This window comes from Physeter macrocephalus, chromosome 16 (genome assembly GCF_002837175.3).
Source record: "Physeter macrocephalus isolate SW-GA chromosome 16, ASM283717v5, whole genome shotgun sequence".
NCBI lineage: Eukaryota > Metazoa > Chordata > Mammalia > Artiodactyla > Physeteridae > Physeter > Physeter macrocephalus.
In genome coordinates, this window is record NC_041229.1 from 80,096,207 (window position 1) to 80,115,709 (window position 19,503).

General features: G+C 40.8%; 1 protein-coding gene across 1 annotated transcript in view; it reads right to left on the reverse strand.

The window, feature by feature from the left end:
• The window catches only part of LGR4 (leucine rich repeat containing G protein-coupled receptor 4), a 96,740-nt gene that overhangs the window by 19,093 nt on the left and 58,144 nt on the right, over window positions 1–19,503 (reverse strand). The window contains exons 3-4 of the mRNA XM_007117349.4: window positions 9,565–9,636; window positions 8,213–8,284 (exon numbers count right to left, since the gene is read on the reverse strand). Of these exons, the coding sequence (XP_007117411.1) occupies window positions 8,213–8,284; window positions 9,565–9,636 (144 nt within the window). The remainder of the gene's footprint in view (window positions 1–8,212; window positions 8,285–9,564; window positions 9,637–19,503) is intronic.

Consider the following 19,503-nt stretch of genomic DNA (forward strand, 5'->3'; position numbering starts at 1 on the left):
AAAAAAAAAATATATATATATATATATATAAAAACAACAAGAAAAAACTAAGCTGACCAAATAATCTATTTCACTTACAGTTTTATAACTAATATTTGATATTAAATTTAATTGCTATTCTGACTTGGTACCAAAGGGGAAAGAGTAAGAACATATTTACAATTTTTTTCTACAGCAACAAACCATTTCAATAGATTCTCAACAATCCTTATTACCACCAGGCAAGTTAAAAATATAAGTGTCACGTACTGGCAAAGCAACCCTCTCCTCTTCTCTTAGGCCTAAGTACATTTGAAAAATTAGTTTGTCAAAATTAACAGATATTAAGAAAAGGGCAAACTGTCCCTAGGAAAAAATTAAACAGCTCCTCCGATCAACATTATTGTGGCTTTAGCGTTTCTTCGATTTTCCCCAAAATTTTGGAATTAAGGACACCTTACTAATAGGATTACCCATACTTAAAAATTAAATCCCCATCTGAAGTTCTGAGAAACCAAGAACTAAATGTTAGTGTTGACACAACCAGGCGTAATTGTTGGAATAACTGCTTTTCGCCAAAATGACAAGTTAGTATTAATATGATGAGGAACCATATGCACCAGGCAAATCACAACTTTCTTTGCAAATACCTTGTTGATATAATTTCACTATTTAAATCCATATCACACAGGCTTGGATCTCTTGGTGAAAATTAGGGAACACAAGAAAACAGGTGCAAGGTCAAAACGGCAGCCCATTTTTTAAAGAAATCAACTTTGGCAGCCTTCAAGTTCAGGAAATTCTGACTTCAGAGTGGTTTTCGTGCCTCCTGTTTCCCTGTGTTGCTCCAGCTTCGGATCCTGCCATTAAGTGTCCCTTTCCCCTCCATGCAAGTGCTGAGCCCCCACTCCCAACTAACTGCCCCAGCCCCATATGCAGTCTCCTTTCCAGAGGCAGATTGGCCGAGGTCAAAGACCCTTGGTCCCGGTAAGGATCTGATGGAAGCCTTCTGTTTGATAGTCAGGATAACTTGAAGAGCATTAAAAAGTGGAGAGCTTCAGAAACTGAGCAGCTGCCTTCAGAATCCACTTAGAAACAGTTTTAGGTTTGTTTATTCCTTGTACTTTCTAGAACCTACCTACCCCTGAGAAGAGACAGGCATCCTTTATATAACAGACTGGCAAAGTACTGGCTACAGAACTGCTTAGCAGATTTTCTTTAATGAGTAGATGGCAGTGTGTTCAAGCACACACACACATGCACACATACACACGCACATGCTTCACAGCCTCAAGGAACTTCTACTTAGGGAGAGAGAGACATTTTGTTGGGGCAGAGGGAGTTAAGGACATTTATTTCACATTCACACATCTGGACATTTTCTATAAATAATGTGGAGCTGAAATATAATCATACAATTAACCATATAATGTAACTAAATCATGCAATTAAATTCTACACGTAGCTAATCTATCTGCAATTCATTCCACACATGTAAACTGAGAATCTTGTTAGGCACAAAAGGTAAAAATGGTGAACACGACAGGAAGGAGGAGACTGACCCACATTCTAGTGAGGACTGACCCACAATATAATTAACAGACTGAAAAATGATTGCAGAGTGCTTAAAAAGTGCTATGAAGTAAATAAACAGGGTACTGAGATCAGGATTAGCAGGGGCTGAGGGGGAGGGTAGCTTCTTACAATGTATTGGTCAGGAAAAGCATATCTAAGAAGGTGCCATTAAACTGTGATCCAGAGCAAGTGGCAAAGGAAGCTGGGCAGGGAGTGTTTGAGGCAACAGGAACAGTGAGGGCAGAGACTCGGTAGCAGAAACCAACTGGGTGTGGTCCCAGCAACTCCCAGAAGGTCCGAGTGACTAGAACACAGGAGGGAGAATGGAGGGTCCAGGGAGACACAGATGTGGATGCAAATGGGGACCAGATGACACAGAGCCCCATTAGATCAGGTGAGGATTTAGATTGTATTTTAAGCACAAATTGAAATCCCTTCCCAGTTTCTCTGTGTCACAACAGTTTAAAAGTTTAAATTGCTCATGTTATAAGAGTGAGGATAATGTTCATTCACACTCAAGAAAATAATGAGCAGTGCTCCCCACACATACACACACACAACACTCCACTGACATTAAGTCCTCTCTAAATGTGTTTCATTAAGATGTACATCCAGTATAAGGTACATAAGTACTAGGGATGTAATGCACAACATGATAGATATAATTAACACTGCTGAATGTTACATATAAATGCTGTTAAGAGAATAAATCCTGAGCTCTCATCAAAAGGAAAAAAAAATTTTTTTTCTATTTCTTTAAGTATCTGTATGAGATGATGTATTTTCACTAAATTTATTGTAATTATTTCATGATGTACATAAGTCAAATAATTATGCTGTACACCTTAAACTTATACAGTACTATATGTCAATAATATTTCAATAAAACAGGAAGAAAAAAAGATGTGGCAAAACACTATAATAAGAAAAGTTGTCTAGACTTTTATTTATTTATTCATCTATCTGTCTGTCTGTCTGTCTGTCTATCTATCTTGGTTGTGTTGGGTCTTTGTTGCTGCGCACAGGCTTTCTCTAGTTGCAGCGAGCGGGGGCTACTCTGCGTTGTGGTGCACAGGCTTCTCATTGCAGTGGTTTCTCTTGCTGCACAGCCCGGGCTCGGCCTTCAGTAGTTGTGGCATGTGGGCTCAGTAGTTGTGGCTCGCGGGCTCTAGAGCGCAGGCTCAGTAGTTGTGGCGCACGGGCTCAGTTGCTCTGCGGCATGTGGGATCCTCCCGGACCAGGGAGCGAACCTGTGTCCCCTGCATTGGCAGGCGGACTTTTAACCACTGTGCCACCAGGGAAGTCCCTTCTAGACCTTTTTAACAAAAGTCCAGTATTATATACACCATTTAGGCTCCTGCAGAATTCTGTGCTACACCCCACCAAAAAAGAGGGGTGGTCTTAACTTAGCAGGATAACCAGGTGAGTTCTGAGCTAAGATAGTAATGAAACTACCTTCTATGCAAAATAATACAACAATAAATGCACAGACACAATTTCCTCTGTTAAAAATTTCCCCAAATTGTAAAGTCAGCCATACATAAGAGATCAAAAGGAAGAAATCTGGGAAAATGGAACCCTTAAATAAAAAGTTAATGAGAAAAAGGATTTGTGGTGATTCAAATGGTTAATCCTTATGCCTCAATCCACATGTGGGTGTTGGTGGCACACCCATAAATGTAATGAGTTTGCACTTACACTGAGATCAATGTTTCACAGAGATATGGTCTTAGAAAGCATGGCTTTGTACCAATGACCTACACTATTAAAATTCATCCTAACTAACAGACCAAAAACCAAAATACTGTAACTGATTCTTTCAATAGGGGCAGTAAATGGCATTAGATATCTCACAAAGTGAAGAGATTATGTGGCTTACGTTATTTTACCATTTCAACTTCGTTTGGCAAGAGATAACTATTACTTTATTTAAGTGCACTTGAGTTGTTAAACAGTTAACAATGTATTAACTAAATTCCCTTACTATTCTCGTCTTTAAAATGTACTTCTTTTCCCTATTCTCAAAAGCCTGTTTTATATCTTACTGAGACTCACATAATTTTTTCTCTTGCTGTAAGTGAAATTACAACAACAATTTTAAATGCAGCTATTTACTGATGAATGTCTATGTTGTCATAAACACTTGTTCTGTGTAATCAAAAGCTTTCCCTTTTTCTTTCTACTCCTCACTTACCAATAATGTAGACATTATAGTATTATATTCTGTTACCAGTTTCAAGTTCAAAATACTTAGATTCTGTTAGGGTAGAAAACCTAGAAAATTTAGTCTTTGAAATCCTTTAATAGTCAATATAAGTGTGAACAACTATAAAGAAAAAAATTCTAGTGGAGCAAATTCTGACATGTCATTTTAATATCCTGCTCAGGCAATGCTTTAGCCATTTTCATGGCTTCGTGGAAGGTTGTTAGGTTAGCTTTTTATTAATATCTACAATTCACTTTCAGATTTTATAGCCATCGTAACCCATCTGCATCAAACCACTTCTGGTCAATTTCAAGCCCTAATGAACTTTGCTCCTTCTGAGCACTATTTCAAAACCACAAGGAAATCTTTCATGTAATTCAGGTCTGAAGATCAGATTTGCAAACTGACTCAAGTGTTGATAACACTGTTTTACACCAGAACAGAATTTCAATTGTATCTAACTTGACCACTGCACCCACTATGCTAACAAACCCATGAACATTTCCTTCTTAAATAAAGCAGGCCTGGCACATAGCTCCTTATATTTCTGATACATATAAAAAAAATCCCAATGCCTTTATTAAAAAAGTAGTTTGACTCCTCTCCTTACCCCTCCCTCCCTCCCATCCCAATTTGGGAGATAATTTAAACAATGCACTGCACTCAGTGAGTGATGAGCACAGTATGCTTGTTTAAAACATTATTTTAGAGGCAGATACCTATGATTTTTGTGAAAATACTTTTTTTAACTTTTATTTTATATTGGAGTACAGTTGATTAACACTGTTGTGTTAGTTTCAGGTGTACAGCAAAGTGATCCAGTTATACATATACATGTATCTATTCTTTTTCAAATTTTTTTCCCATCTAAATGATGAAAAATACCATGTGCACTTTAGAGTACTTATGGACCACAAATTAGAAAAAAATCTATTTGTATATTTTCTTGGTAATTTTTCTAATGTTCAAAGATTTTAGCCTTCTCTTTTTCAGCCTTCCAACTAGACAAAATGATTGAATATTTTGATCATTAAGTCTTGGGAAATAAGAACAATTCTGTATGAAGGTTTTGAAGGAGAACGAATTCTGAAGAAGCAAAAGAAAAAGAGAACTATTTAAAATGTCTAATGAATTCAGATCCAAGGGAGGTAAGATGGCTCCTTCTGTGTACATCTGTCCAAGGTTAGAAATGGTGCAGAGGCAGCAAAATCAACCTTTCTTTAAAGGAACTCATTCCAATCTATTCCCTGAAATAGTCTATTTGGAATCCTATTCAATTAGTGATGGCAAATAATGAATCCTTATATTCCATAACTCGGCAGTTGGTGAAATGAGCTACTTAACAAATATCTACCTTAAATTAAACTTATATTGAAACCAGAACTTAAATGGCCAATACCCCAGATACTCCTTTTTATGATAGTAGATACATTTTAAAGTTTAACCTTTACAGCATATGCTATGCTTTATTAGTACATATTTTCATTTTCATATTACTGCCCATTAACTACCAGACTATCTAATCTAAAATCAAAGGTAATCCATAATTTACAATTTCCAGTGATGTGCTTTTGGTGCAGTTATAAATGGTTTTATATCAGCGAGTGGAAGGGACAAGCCGGTCAGTCACTTTCACCTATGTCTTCTCTAGCTCTACAAATGCTAACCTTTACAGTTATTTCAAAGGGCAATAAAAAAAAAATTATGGGACAGATTAGTACACAAATATGTGATGTAGTTATACCCTAATTTTACAATTAAAATTATAGACACCTAAGTGTGATAACTATTACAGTTTTTCATTCATTGATTCTCAGAACTTCTGTATCCATGAGGATGATGTGGGGAAATTTTTTAAACTACAGCTTCTTGGACTCTACCTTTAAAGAGACAGTATCATGACTCCTAGGATATAGCCTAAGAATCTGCATTCTAGCAATATCCCCCTAGTGATTTTGTTGAGGGCGGGCCAAGTGTCATACTTTGAGAAACTAGGCCCTAGTCCCACTGTATTTAGTGTTAGGACATGAACTGAGGCAATGCACATTTGTGTTCATCACTGTAGTAGAATAAGAAACTAATGGGGCTTCCCTGGTGGCGCGGTGGTTGGGAGTCCGCCTGCCGATGCAGGGGACGCGGGTTCGTGCCCCGGTCTGGGAGGATCCCACATGCCGCGGAGCGGCTGGGCCCGTGAGCCATGGCCGTTGAGCCTGCGCGTCCGGAGCCTGTGCTCCGCAACGGGAGAGGCCACAACAGTGAGAGGCCCGCGTACCACAAACAAAACAAAACAGAAAAAATAGTGTATGTGTAGTAGATATACAGATACAGATATAAGACCTAATGTAGTAACTCTTTGTTTTACTTTATTAGCACTTTGATTCCATTTACTATTATATCATGTTTTCTATAACTTCTTCACTTTACTGATGAAGGAACTGAGGAGAGCTAAAGAGATTGAGTGAATTGCACAAGGTTATTTAGCAGGTTGGAGCTAGAAACCAGCCCAAACTGTCTACTTAGTGGCAGTCACAATTTAAAGAAAACAAAGTGAAAAGTGAAATCAGGATATATTCTTGAGTGTGTCCAGCCATTGAAGTGGAGAATTTGCATGACTAGCTTTCAGAAATTATCAGGTATTCTTTTGACTCTTAACCAAGTGGCCTTGCACAGGGAATTGTATGTTTAAAGGCCCCCAAAATGTTACTGCACTTTATTACAATTCATCTTCTGAAAGGCAACTGTGGTATATTCTAACTTTGAGAATTTTACTTAGACTAATTCCTCATTCACTGGGCTGTGCGGGAAGATCCCACATGCTGCGGAGCAGCTGGGCCCATGAGCCATGGCCACGGAGCCTGTGCCCCGCAACGGGAGAGGCCACAACAGTGAGAGGCCCGCATACCGGGGAAAAAAAAACAAAAAAAAAACAAAAAAAAACCCAATGAAATTGCTTGTTTTAAAGATCACTTTCAGATGATTCCTTCACCTAGTTAGGCAAATTGAGTAATCTAGTAATCAAAAGAAAGAACAGATAAAATAGTCATCATTATTAATATTAATAGATTCTACAAATGTTTATTGAGCACTTACTACATGTCAGATATTGTTAAAAGTGCTTTTCATGCATTAAAGTACATGGTAGGTAATAAGCAAACTACTGCACAGAGAATTTTAAATAATGTGCCCCAAACCAGCTAACAGCTAACAAGTGGAAGAGTGGGGATGCAAAACCAGACAGGCCTGTTTCAGAATTCTAATTAATCTGAATTTAACTGAACTTCTTTCGAGAGCAATGTAAACATTCTGACAGATAAATATGCAAAGGGCTTCTCTTAATCTTGGCGAAAGATTACAATAACCACATGCTTCAGTTCAGTGCTTCTCAACCTTTTCTAAAACCGAGCCCCTGAAGACAGAGAAGCTGGATCTTCTAACCCAGGGATGGGGAGACTTGACAACACTAGTCCACAACACGCAGTCTAGTCATGAACAAATATCTGTTTATTTAACATAAAAATGGTTGTTTCTTTAGAATCTTCTGTGGGTTTGCATGGTTCCTGTGATACTACTGCTGCTTACCTGATCCCCCCACTCTAGGGGGAAGCGGGGTGTGCATAGCTAAACCATGGAGGCAATGACCCCCGTTCTCCAGGTTCATATACATATTAATACATACATATGTTTATATGGGAAAGAATTCAAACAAGAATAAAGTGAAGTGCTATGCAAAAAAGCTTTTGAAAATAGTGGCTAAACATGGTAAAAACCAAGAGCTGAAATCTTTCTTGTAATTTAAGTATACTTGATTTACAATGTTGTGTTAGTTTCTGGTGTACAACAAAGTGATTCAGTTTTACATATATATATATATAAAATATGTGTGTGTGTGTGTATATATATATGTATCATATTCTTTTCCATTATAGTTTATTATAGGATACTGAACATAGTTCCCTGTGCTATACAGTAGGACCTTGCTGTTCAAGAGCTGAAATTTTGAACATGCCACATGAAACCAAACTTTCCTCAAAAAAAAACCTGAGAAAAAGACAGCACAGGCGATTAAGTCACCACCCCTGATGAGTGTTCAACATCCACAGATGAGGATCCATAATTAATTTGCTCTGATGATCATTACCACCTGAAACAGAAACCTCTCTGTGGCCGTTTCTTGAGCGTCATGGCACAAGACTCTAGAACTTCTGTACACACATAACTATGATTACAAAGAGGGTGTAATCACCTGCTACATGCAAGCTTCTAGCTTTCTCCCAGCCTTGGAGACAGGATATTTCCATGGACATTTCAATAACAGCAACTAGCCATCCCCATTTTTATCCCAGATGAGAGGATACATCTCTTCTTTCCCTAGGATTCCAGTTCTTTACCTATTTAGTAGCCAGAGTGATCTCCTAATGATTCAAGAATACAGAAAACCAAAAAGTTACTTACAAAGACTGCAAAGCACTCAGTCCTCGAATGGCTTCACTGGGTACTGTTTTCAACTGGTTGTTCTGGAGAGTTCTGGAAGGAAATTTTTGGTTAGTGAATAAGAAGCAATTATGACCATTTTTTCTTAGAAGAATTTAGAACCATTTCTTTCCGAGAAAATCTTTCCAATAGCAGAAAAAAAGTAAGAGTCGTCGAGGTGGAAAGCACCCAAAATAAGAGAGTTGCCAAAGAGCAAGAGGCATTTGTTGGTAAAGCCAGAAACGAAACCTAGGCCACTGCCCCAAGCCATCTCCTAACACAGACCTGCTGGATCATCCAGGATTGTTTCATTTCTCAGGAATTAAGGCACTCTAATTAATATTCATCACCCAATTAATATTCATCACCCAATATTCAACACCCATAAGTGTTAACTGGGAAATATAACAAGTTAACTGGGAGGTATAGCAAGCAAACCCACTAGAATCCCTAATGCCTTTTCAAATTGAAATAAAGCACAGCCCAGAAACATGCACATTAGAGAAAGACAATTTTATCAAGAGGACAGCAGACCCTGAGCTCTTAGGGGGCAGTGGCCATGTCCCCAGTGAATGCAGGGCCAGGGCAGAAATAAAGCTTTAATTATCTAATACTCTCCGACCTGGAGAATGGAGGTACAGATCAGTAATGAACATGAAGTCTTTACTAGTTTTGCCTAATGTCCTTCCTGGTCATATTAATAAAATGACTGCCTGACGAGAATCATCACGACAGAATGGAATGGAAAAGGGCCCGTTAATTCACTAAACCAGAGAGGTCTAGTGACTTACAGATGGTCACCCAGCGAGGCAGCGGCAAGGTGGAGCCGGCAGTCAGTTCACCGGCTCCCCAGTCTGCCAGTTCCTGACCACTGCCAGGAATTTATTTCCTGATCTCTCACAGGCTATGTAAATCATAGGCATCTCAATTCCCTTTAGCTCTAAAATGATTTTACATCTGGAGCTCTTGTAAGCCTTTTTCCCTTTAGGGTCAGCTCATGAAAAGTTCTTATAGCTATAAAAGAAGGAGAAACAAAACCTTACCAGTGAAGCTTAAATATAATTTTGATTCAATGCATTAGCCACACAAAAAGCCTAACATTCAACTGTAATGCACCAGAGGTCAGAGCGCCTGTTATTTAGACGTTAACTTTTGTTATCTAGATCCAAGGTTGCCTAAATCAGCCTCTAGCCTCCCACACTACCCATTGGCCACTCCTTAAATCTTTTAATCCTGAACTAAAAGAAACTGTGCTTAACCTAGCTCCGAGCATGTTGACTACGCAGAAAGAAAATACACAGCCAGCTGTGAAACTCTAAAATTGCATTACTTACAGAACTTTGAGTTCTTTCAACCCCGACAAGGCCTTTGGGTGGATAAAAGAAAGGTCATTGCCAGCCAGTCGTCTAGGAGAAAAAAAAAGTAGCAAGAGAAAAATAGTGATTCAGACTCTTAAAATTCATAACTCACAATAACCCAATCTGCTATTGAAGCTCTACATTAAACATCTCTCTAGTCTATCCGACATTAAACATGGACTTAAACCTCTACTAAAGCAATCCCAAGGTTCTTCCAATGAGATAAATGTCTCTAGAATTTTTTTGTTAACTTCAATACAATAATTTAAACAGGCACATTTTTATTCTGGTGAGGTCAAGCAAGCCAAAACATATTGGGCCAAATTAAGTTTGCTATTCATGGTCACTCTCTGCCGCTTGCGGTGTTTTCCAAGTGCCTCATAAATACAGAGCACTGGGCAGCAGGCAGGAGTTTTATACAGATCAGAGCACACCAGTCTGTCAAGGAGGAATGAATGCCTTCAGGAGACAAGGAGAGCCTGTTATCTCTCCATAACCAAGGGCAGCATATTCCCTGCAAAAGAGAGGCAAAAAGTGAAAGTCACTGTAAGTATAACTTTCCAAACAAAGGCATGTTTTTTTTTTTAAAACATAAATGTTTTCCTAAAGAAATTTCAAAGTGACAAGTTTAAGTGCGAGTAAGAGTGGAGTAAGAAAAGGATAAGAAGTCCTTGGGTCCTTTTGTAAGAAAGGAGCACGCAATTCATCCTGAGCCCCACTTTTTCTCCCATTTTCCCAAACACTCAGACATGGGAGGAAAAGCTGGACAGAGAACTTTAGGGAGAAGCAGCAGGAAGCAGGACAGCAACTAGTATGAGTGACTTGTAAACAGGTGAACTGGAGGCAGGTTTTCAAGTACAGCTGACCCTTGAATAACAGCGGGTTTGAGCAGCATGGGTTCACATCCACGCAGATCTTTTCCAATAGTAAATACTACTGTACCACACAGTCCAAGGTTGGCGGAATCCGTGGATGTGGAAGAACCTTGGATGAGGGGTGGGAGTGGGGGTGATGATAAATTATCAGTGGATTAACCCCCATGTTATTCAGAGTTAACTGTATTGACCTTAAAAATGATAGTTGCGTGCCCCAATGATTAAACATAGGACTGTTCCAGCTTCCTGGTTCCATCAGGGGAACTCTCTCAAGCAATGAGATTCTGTATGCGTGATTTTTTAAAAAATGCTTTCTCCCCATCATGTCTTAGGATCATAGTCATCAAGTCATATTAATTCCTCCTCGAATGGGTCTAATTTCCATTGTCCTTTCTCTTCTTTCTGTAAGCACCCTGCCCTCCTGAGCCTTATTCAGCAATTCATTCATTCACTAAAAAGTTTCATTCACTGATTAACAAATATGAGCACCTATTCAGATCCAGGAAGAGGACATCCTCTCCTTAGACTTCAAGTCCTCCCACTTCAATCTGTTCTTCTTAGACACCCTGATTTTAGGGACATAAGGAGGGCTCCTTTACCCTTCCTAAAACTTGAAGTCACAGAGATCTGAAACTCTATTTTTTAGGTGCATTATCTTCTCTTGAAGTTTTTGTCCCAGTTAAAATGCAAATAGTCCTGGAAAGGATAATACTTGATCCTTACTAACTAAGCATTAACACAGAAATGTGTACTGCAGATGTGTGTGTGTGTGTGTGTGTGTGTGTGTGTGTGTGTGTGTGTTGCAGGGAATGGGAAAGTGAAAGAGGACTCAGAAACCAAGAGTGAGTGAGTAGAATTATTTCTTCAATTTCAAGGACAACCATGCTGGATTCTCAGGCAACCCTACTGTTTTAACACAGGGTTCATGCCCCTAAACTAAATTCTCCCTAGAAAGCCCTCTCACCGTGCACGACTTTGTTTCTCACAAGGCACCCTAGCACCTAAGCTCTAAACTGCATGCCCTTCAAGGGCATCCCTCAACCCAGGCTCACAACAGCTTACTCTGCACCATCAGCCTCATGGCCTTTCACCTCACGGGGTCCACCATATGTAAAATGAGGGACCGCAGAAGATGGTGTTAAGACTTTTCAACACTTCTATTTAAAACTATTCCTCCTCAGCAAATCCTCTGGGCTCTAGACTAGGCAGCTTGACCACTATGTCTTTAAATGCTTCACCTCACAACCTCATCTTCACCCCTTAAATCCCCGACTCCAGTGTGACTTCCCTAGAAAATGTCAGTTCTTACCAACATGCCTTATGTGTGAATTCTTGGAAGGCATAACTAAACAGGCTACCTTCTACTGTCTGTTTCTAGAACATTAGTTTTATAGGCCAAGTACAAAAGCTTCCAAGAACAGAACATGCCTCTCACAATTCTGTCACCACCTACCAGTGTGTCAACCCATTAGTCAGAAACTGCATTCTCAGCATTTCCTTCCTGAAAACAGATAGCATCCTATAGTCTACCTTAGCACAGGCTTAGCACAAGCTCTCTCGAGGGGCTTTCTACACCCCAGACTCACTAATTACATTCAACTGATAATGCTCATAGCTGTAATGCAGTATTTAAAAGGTTACATTTTATAAGATCAAATAGGACCATAAGGACTAGAAGGAACCATAGCCTCCTTCCCCCCAGGGCATCAAGTCATCATGTGACTGTGTTATCTGAAAGACCAGCCTTAAGAAGCTCAAGTCCACCAAAAAATGAACACTGTAAACAGACCAAGGCTGTCACAGGATTCTTGTGCTTTCCTCTCTTACTTTTGAATGTCCCCCTATCTATGGGCTTTCCTTGAGGAGTTCAGTCTATTGTACTAGGGCTCATGAAAAGAGGATTTTACAGGGTGACAAAGGAAGTGGCAAAGCACAGAACACCTGATTACCTTTACTTGTCAACAGAAAACAGTGTTGAGCCACATTAGCCAAAACATTTACTTCCTTTTCCCAATGATCTGCCTCTTTATAAGCCTGGGAAAACTAAAGGAGCCTAACTTCCAAAAGCATCCTTTCTTTCTACACTACTTACAGTTCAGAGAAATGACCAAATGAGCTGTGCAAGTGACTTATCCTGAAATCCCCACCTGCTCTCTGGAGAAGCCAACACTGCTAGGATTCGGGCGGGGGTGGTGATAATGCTGAGCAAGGTGGGGGGCTCACACCACTCTGATTACTTCTTTCCTTAGGAGAGTAAACAGATCAGGTGGAGCCTTCAGGAATGTATCTACCCATGTTTACCTAGCTCCTGGGTTAATGAATAATAAACACTGCAGCCGGTAAAGCCTCTGCAGCTTCAGCAATTGCACCCTCCCAAGCCTCTTTACATTTTGCTGATTTTATGACCCAGTACTTCTTATAGTAGACCCTGGGGATGCTTCATGTCCAAAAACTCAGATCCAGGAGAGAGCAAAGTGAATAAAGAACAGGGTTAGGGACAAAGTCCCAAAATCTCTGGGAGAAAAAACCTACCATGTCATGTGCCCAGAGCAGTTGCAGGCACTGAGCTAGGTGGTTTACATTCTTTCCTTTTAATCATCTCCTGACAGTGGCCTCACTCCTGAGTCCCTGAGAGGTTGTGACTTGGCAGAAGTCACACAGCAGGTAAGCGGCGGAGCCAGCATTCCAGGTCTCACCTGACTGGCTCCAGTGCTTATCCCCGTCCTTCGGCAACTCGATGCCTCTGGTGTGTCACCGAGAGGCTGGGAAATAATTCCCAGAAGGTGAAACAAAGGGGACCTGAGCAAGTTAATAGAGCCTGGTTTGAGGAGGAACAGCTCTCACCCAGCAGACCAGTGCTCACAGCAGGGACTACGGCATTAGGAGCTCAGAACTGCAATTATGGAGGAATTTCCCCACAGCCAAAAATGACCAGCGGGAAACGGGGGAAGATGGGATCCCTGGGTGGCTAAGGGTGGCGGGTGGCATGCCCTAAACTCACTCTGACTCTATTTAGGGTACAGAACAGCCTCCACTGTGCTTTTTTTAGCAACTCCCAAAGAAAAAGAGATGGCTGATCCCGAGGAAGAATTTGTCACCCATGGCCCTCTACTAGCAAAGGGCAGCTCCTTCCCCTTCTAGGCCTGCATTTGTCTGCGCTACACCCAGCAGCTTTCTCAGCGTCTCACTTCATGAGGACCTACTGGCTGGCTCCAGAAAACTTTTTTTAATGTGGTAAATAATGATATTTATATCTTTTACTATTCTTCCAATGACTGTGAAGCCCTAAAGAAAAAACTCATTAGGGTGAGCACAGAAGAGTGAAAAAGTGGTACCATTTTCTGCCTGCTAAAAGTGGGCGGTCCCAGGCATCACTGCCGACCCTTCTGCGTCCCGTAGCTCTTCAGTCTCCAAAGCCCACAGGAAAGTCTCGTGCAAAGTCTCCATCCATCCACTCTTTTACTCTTCCTCCTGTCACCTGAGTCCAGACCCTCATTTTCTTCTTCCTGGATTATTGCCATGAACCTCCACAAGACTCCTGCCTCAAACCACTTCATTATAATACTGTGAGATCTCAATCTTAAAAAGCACAACTCTGAGCATTTTCCCAAAGGCTTTTTTTCCCTACTGAACTAGCTAGACCTTCAGGATGATCCTCTCTTCCCTTTTTACCTTATTCCCGAATGTTCCTTGTGTCCTACGTTTTAGGACACCCTGCTTCCCACCTCGGACTCTTTGCTCACTCATGGCACTGCCTTCGTCTGAAATAACCTCCACTCCAGTCTCTGCCAGCTGAAACCTTATTCATCATTATTGCAAGCTGGATGCCACCAACAATGTGGAAATACCATGATATACCCTTTCTTGGATTCCACAGGTTATCAGACGCAGCTCTCTTGTCGGGTGCGTCTTATTTTGCATCTGGTTACTATGAACTTGTTGCAACTCCTTCAACTGTATTATAGGTGCCTCATGGGCAGTGGCTAGGTCATATTCCTTTTGGATCCTCTTGTGTGGGACCTTAGATGAAACAGACACTCAGTATTTGCTGTAATGCCTCAACTAAACCCCAGTATAAGACTCTGGATTCAAAAAAGGTAACACTGCTATTTAAGGTGTGGGGAAAGCTGACTTTCGCTTTTCTGCATGTTTTCTCCTCTTGTTTCATTGCTACTCCCCCACTCCCCTCTGCTCTCCTAACGGGACAGAACTACTTGGGCTTGATTTGAAAGTGCAATGGCAACAATTTTCTCTCTTAACCTGTTCCGGTAGTATATTTTCTTAAGGAAGTGGGATGGACCTTGAACATGAGAACACCAGTCTCCCGGTCAACAGTGTTATCTCAACACTCACTTGGTCATGCACACAATCACACAGAATTAAAACAAGTCTAGCAGGACTTCAAATGGGGACACAGTCTATCTCAAGGCAACTCCTATTTATTCTGCTGGTTAAAACAGTCCCAGAAGCAGAGATGGAGAGGGTAGAGACAGAGAAAGGGTGGAGGAGAGGGAAACTGATCCATTAGCCTTCCACGCTCCCTTCAGATTTGGAACTGTTCCAGGAAACAGGATACAAGTGGCTCAGCGTATAATGTCTTTATGAGTCTGTTTTGTGTGCATTTTTATTCATAAGAACCATGGATTCACATTAGGGGCTCCTTTTAGGGGAGGCTAGAGTTTTCAATTATATCCTCGATTCTTAGTGCATATGCTACATGATATTTTCTATCTGCCATCCCTCCCAGGAGAAGGAAAGCAGGAACAGTGCTGGTTAAATGGACACTGGTCCATGGTCACCTGTGCCAGAGGGTTCATACCTTCGTGAGATGCGCTGAATAGACGGGGATTTCTTCACTTGGGAAGCAATTTAAAGCAACAAGGGAGGCGAGTGTGAAATAGAGAGTATGCCAATTGGTGGTATGTCTCTGAGAAGTGCCTGGATTTAGGTTTCTTCTGGTCTATGACAGAAATGTCCCTGTAGCCATTTGGCTGGAATTCCAGCCAAGAATCAGTGGGGTAAGGACTATACTATCCACACTGACTAGACATACGGGCTGGCTGGGGGGAGGGCGGAGGAGGGGTCAGAAGCTTCCAGCAGCTGTTGTGAGGAGCGAACGGAGGGAGGCAAAGCAACTGCAGCAGGAAGGCCCAGGCCCCAGCATGCGCTGCACGCCAACAATAGAGATATGCTTGTGGCAATTTCTCTGTCCCCTGGTGGAGAGGACCTGGACCCTAGGTGACAGAGCCACAGCCTCCCAGCCGCTCACACGCCCACCGCCACTTTGCAGAGGTGGTTACCAGATGGCCTGGCCTTGTGGCAAGTCCTGCCAGAAGAACAACTGTGAGCGCCACCCTTCCCTTCTGGGCCCCGTTTATCTACCCCTTGGCCACGGCTTCTCGCCTCCCTCACCCTCACCATTTCTTTCCACACCTACGTGTCCCCACCCCCAAGAGATCCTCATTCAACGCCATGCATACGACCTCTCACAGATGGGACCCACACACATCCGGGCTGCCCCTCCTGCGATGCCATTAAATTCTCTCGAGTGGGTGCACCAGCACGGTGCCACGCTGTGCCAAGTTCCACAGATGCAACCACGAGCCCTGACTCTGCCTTCAGAGATGGCGCATCCAGTTCAAAACTGAACTGGGCCAGGAAGGACATGCACGGGAAAGCGTCCAACAGGAGGTGAGCGACGCTCTCCTATTAAATATAATTTGACATCAGCAGGACCCAAAATGTTTCCAACAGTTTTAAAAGTAAAATTTTAAAAAACTTATAATGTGTACCTCTAATAAGTCCTTAATCATCTATTTATTTATATCTTAAGGCCTTACGATGGGCTCAGAACTCTGCTGAACTCAAGAAGTGTACTGTTCCCATTTAGGGATATTTGGTATCAGTACATCTTAACAAAAACTAACATTTGTGTAACAGTTTTCATTGTCATTACCCCCACCATGTTGCGGTGGGCCTGCTCCTGTTATTTTTTTTTTAAACAGATGAGGAAAGTGAGCCTCTGTTTCCTCTGTGCCTTGTCTAAGATCCTACAGCATAGCTAAAGAATGTAAATCTTAGAAATAAAATAAGGTAATCAAAACAATATAATGGAAACTCTAGAAACAAAACCATGTTGTTTTGTGACTAACTTTCAAAGGACCAAAGGATGTGGCTGTTTTCTTGGTAATACCGAGGGCCAACAACTGACTAGCATCCTTGACAGGTCTCCTTGGACATTCTTCCCGCCAAGGTTAAATAAACTTCATCCGCCACAGTAGAGCAGAGAGTCCTGAATCAACTAACAATATTTTACCCTATTTCTTCACATACCAGGGAAGAGTTTTATACTTTCATATAACTTTCATGGAAGAATATGTAAAAATTAAATATATTTTTTTAACATGCATGTATTAAGAACCCTTATTATTCCCAAGGTTTTTTAATGTAGTCTTCCTTCGCAGAGAAGGGGAAATTTATTTCATATATATATCATATTACATAGTTCTGTCTAAATGCACAAAAATGAAAGCAGTAATGCTTAACAAAAAATAAGCTTGTCCTTGCTAAAACTCAGTCTACAGGCCATCTAGAACTCTTCCACATACTAAAAGAGCTTTATTCAATTCAAAGAAACTTAAGGTCCACTGGCACCCAATTGCCCTTTTGTGTCTCTCACTTCCTCTTATAGTAAGTAACCCATAGAAGACTTTATTTTATAGGTAAATCAACAAAAACCCCAGCAATAGTTACATTTCCTGAGCAAAGTTTATCCTGACAACCTAGTCATTTATCTTCTGGCACTAAACACATGTAATATCTAGCCATATGAGGAAATATGTTACAGCTTAAAAAAAAAAATTACAGCTAACATCAACCAACAAATATTGACCTTCTACTACAAGCCAAACACCATAGGTATGGCAAAGTTAAGTACTGAGTTTTCCCAAGACATTTCTCATTTCTTTTCTTTTAAATAAGGATAATTCATTAAACATAAGATGTCAATGGAATTTAGTTTTTATATAGGCTGATAATAAACTCAAAATAAGAAGAGATCCTTTGTCTTAACCCTTCCCTCAATTTCAAATTCAAAAATGTGGTCACTGTCACCAAAGGTCATGCAGAAGGTGTGTGACAATAAGTGCTGCTCTTAGAGGAAAGTCCGTGGTGTTGAATAGACAGGTGTACACTGACGCGCTTACAGCACAAAATAACAAGGCACTCAATCCAGCACTAAATGGTGAGGGGCAGAGAAAGTGCAAGAGGAATTTGGATAAGGACCAGGGAAGGCTTCTTATGGCAGAAAGGGCTCAAGATAGACTGAATAAAATGGGTAAGATGTGAATTGGATAGAGAGGAACTACAGTACATACTGTTGGTTGCCTACCACATACCCACTCAAGCCATCCTGACACAGCCTGGGTTTATTCAAATATGACTTAGCTCCATGAGTAAATTCTGATTGGTCTTAACCAATCATGCTGAGAAAAGAAATTACATACATATACTAAGAGAAAAGTCGGGAAGTATAAACAACAAAATATTAACCGTGGGTATTGCTCAGTGTAAGATATTAGGTGATTATTTTTCCTCCCTTCTCCTTATCTTTCTATGCATCCAGACTTTAAAAATTGAGTATCCATTAATTTTAGGATCATTACCTTACAAAGGCAAGTTCATCAGTGATACAAATATTTCTAGCAGCTCTAACATAATCCTTGATGTACACATAAAGTCCAGCAGGGGAAAATGATGAACAAATTCTGAGTTAAAATTCTACTAAAGCATAAAAAAATTGTGTTAAATAAGCATAACTTGACTAAGAGTGGACAATACATGAAAGAAATGACTTAGCCTATTTCCTTACTGGAAAATTCAATCATGCCAGTAGAATATTAAAGACATTTTCACTTACTTGTAGTCAGTACTACTTTTAGTCAAAGAACAAGTAATTAGCTTTGATTAAAATAGGTAAATGAGCCAGCAAACTGTGGTTTCATTAGCCTCTCTACACTTTCTGAATCCCAGGTGAAACACTTTAACAACGAACTGTTGATTCTCCTGCTTGATTTCCCCTAGTTGCTTATGAAACACTAACTTATCAAACCCCAATTCTGAGTATATCACTGCCTCTACTTCTAAGCTGCTAAGCACTATAGGACAAAGTTACAGAGCCTGTTGGTTCCACTGTAAATTTATATTATCTAGGCTTTAACCTTCCTATTCTTCAGAGATCCTTTGTTCATTTCAGGTTGACCCAAGTAAACAAACATTTCCTACAGTTGTCTACTCACTAGGTTCCAGTGAGCCGTGATAACTATGGTTTCTTTCTCTCAGGCGTGTCTTCCTTCCCCCCTTCTGCTTCCTTTGGGGGACTTCTCTACTCCAGGCGGTCCTAGTGAGGATGAGCCCAGGACCCAGGATGGACCATACCAACCCAAAGAGAGGAGAGTGACTGGTTCAAGGACAGGCACATGAAGCCAGCCTGGCCAACGAAAGTTCTCCTAGGACTTTTCTGCTGAAAGCAGCAAGGAAGACTTTAGGTATTCATCTTGGATCTCAAGATGCAAAGACGTATGGGGGGCTGCTGAAGGTTATTTCTCCCACTATAGAACAAAGAACAAAGCCAAAACACAAAAGTAGAGACAACTGAAGCTGAGAAATGGAAAGCATGAGAAAACTCTCACAACGTGAAACCTCGAGATCCAGGACCATCTGAAGCCAACTCCACCTCTAGACTTCCTAGATCTACATGAAACAATAAATCCTCTATTATGCCTCAGCTGGGTTTTTGTCTCTTACACTCTGTGGACTCCTGTCAGATACAGGACATATTCCAAACTTTATCTTCTCTCCCCAAACCAGAAACTACCTACTAGCAGTCCCCAAATGCCTGCTTCATGATGAACTTCTTTATCCCAAAGTTACTCTCACAACCCTCAGTAGAAATGACTCTTTAAAAAAAAACACAACTGGGCTTCCCTGGTGGCGCAGCGGTTGAGAGTCCGCCTGCCAATGCAGGGGACACGGGTTCGTG